The sequence below is a fragment of the Charadrius vociferus genome, unplaced genomic scaffold (genome assembly GCF_000708025.1).
Source record: "Charadrius vociferus isolate BGI_N301 unplaced genomic scaffold, ASM70802v2 scaffold341, whole genome shotgun sequence".
Lineage (NCBI taxonomy): Eukaryota > Metazoa > Chordata > Aves > Charadriiformes > Charadriidae > Charadrius > Charadrius vociferus.
The window spans coordinates 1-2,099 of NW_009646847.1; the positions used below are offsets into that span (position 1 = coordinate 1).

Consider the following 2,099-nt stretch of genomic DNA (forward strand, 5'->3'; position numbering starts at 1 on the left):
TAAGCCATGCTCTATGCTGAGGGGCAGTGGGGTTGTCGGGGCTTTGGTGGGGTGGAGGTGTCGGGGGGGACAGGCTGCTCTGGCTCTCCTGGCCCTTGGCAGACATCAGGAGCACAGTGCCCACGTGAGCAGAACCGCCCCTTCACAGGTGCCATCATGATGGAGAAGCCCAATGTGCGGTGGAGTGACGTGGCCGGCCTGGAGGGAGCCAAGGAAGCCCTGAAGGAAGCCGTGATCCTGCCCATCAAGTTCCCACACTTGTTTACCGGTAAGGATCACGGCAGCGCCGTGGCTGCCACTTGCCCACGGAGAAGGTCCTGTGGGGTGGCAGCTGGGGCAAACGTGTGCAGGGAGGCGACCCCAAGCAGCGGGGATGCATGTCCCTGTGGGCCCACCCAATCCGGGCTGCACAGGGATGGGGGAGTCACGACACTGGCCTCTGTCGCAGGGAAGCGCACGCCCTGGCGAGGGATCCTGCTCTTCGGGCCTCCTGGCACCGGCAAGTCCTACTTGGCCAAGGCTGTGGCCACAGAGGCCAACAACTCCACCTTCTTCTCCGTGTCTTCCTCGGACCTGATGTCAAAGTGGCTGGGAGAGAGCGAGAAGTAAGCTGGCAGCAGGGATGTGCTGCTGCTGCAGGCTGGCTCCCTGCCACCCTGCTGGGGGGGGTGGCAGTGTCAGAGCTCTGGCCAGGGCAGGGGAGCCACCAGCATCCATGAACTCCCGTTAATGCAGATAACGGGTCCCAGGGGAGACCGTGGGCCCTCCTGAGACTCCACAGCCTGGGAATGGCCCTTCTCCCAGCATGGCGCTCACCTTTTCGGTGCCAGCACAGGGTTGCCAGGGCAGGCAGGGGCAGGAGGAGGCAGCGGTGCGTGGGGCTCTTCGCCACAGGGCTGTCGGGTGCTCTGGGTGGTGTTGGTGCTGTGGAGAGTCCCTGACTGGGACCCATCCCCTGTCTTTGTGCCCAGGCTGGTGAAGAACCTCTTTGAGCTGGCGAGGCAGCACAAGCCCTCCATCATCTTCATCGATGAGGTGGACTCGCTGTGTGGCTCCCGCAATGAGAACGAGAGCGAGGCGGCCCGGCGCATCAAGACGGAGTTCCTGGTGCAGATGCAGGGTGTGTGGGGGCTTCCCTGGTGGGACGCGCCAGCGTGGGGAGGAAGGGGCTCGGGGAGAGGTGGGGTGCAGGGGGGTGGGAAAAGCTGCTGGACACCTGTGTCCCACGGTTCCTTGGGGATTGCTCTGAGCTGTCTCCCTGCTGTTTCCCTGGGCAGGTGTGGGGAACAGCAGCGATGGGATCCTGGTACTGGGTGCCACCAACATCCCCTGGGTGCTGGACTCGGCCATCAGGAGAAGGTGAGCAGGACACAACTCCCATTCCCTGCTCCCGGACCCATGGGCCGTGCCCTGGCAGGGTCTGGCAGTGTGGGGCTCACCCCCCCCCGCCTGCCTGCAATCCCTTCAGGTTCGAGAAGCGCATCTACATCCCACTGCCCGAGGAGGCGGCCCGGGCCCAGATGTTCAAGCTGCACCTGGGCAACACCCCACACTGCCTGACAGACGCCAACATCCAGGAGCTGGCCCGGAAAACAGATGGCTACTCGGGGGCCGACATCAGTATCATCGTGCGGGATGCCCTGATGCAGCCTGTCCGCAAGGTGCAGTCGGCCACACACTTCAAGAAGGTGAGTGGGGCTGCTCCCAGACGCGGGTTGGGGGTCCATCCCTGGAGTGGGGAGACCACAGCTGGTGTTGGTGCCGTGGTCGCCGTCACACCCACAAGCACCATGCTGACTGGCTCGCCCGCAGGTCCGTGGTCCCTCCCGCACCACTCCCGGCGCCTTTGTGGATGATCTCCTGACGCCGTGCTCGCCTGGTGACCCAGGCGCCACCGAGATGACCTGGATGGAGGTGCCCAGTGACAAGCTGATGGAGCCTATTGTCTGCATGGTGAGTGTGGGACCCACGGCGCGGGGCCAGGCACCTGTCCGGCCGGGTGGAGGGTGGCTCTAGCACAGCAGTGCTGCTACCAGTTCCCTCTTCCTCCAGTGCAGCTGCCTCTGTCCAGGCCATGGGCTGGGCAGGGCTGTGGCTCC

General features: G+C 64.6%; 1 protein-coding gene across 1 annotated transcript; it reads left to right on the forward strand.

The window, feature by feature from the left end:
* Positions 1-148: 148 nt before the first annotated feature.
* Positions 149-2,016, forward strand: LOC104294456 (vacuolar protein sorting-associated protein 4A-like; the record flags this gene model as incomplete). The annotated part of the gene is made up of 6 exons (XM_009894067.1): positions 149-268; positions 449-605; positions 972-1,120; positions 1,278-1,359; positions 1,469-1,688; positions 1,813-2,016. Coding segments are annotated over 6 exons (932 nt in total), but the record flags the coding sequence as incomplete, so codon positions are not given.
* Between the last annotated feature and the right edge of the window lie 83 nt (positions 2,017-2,099).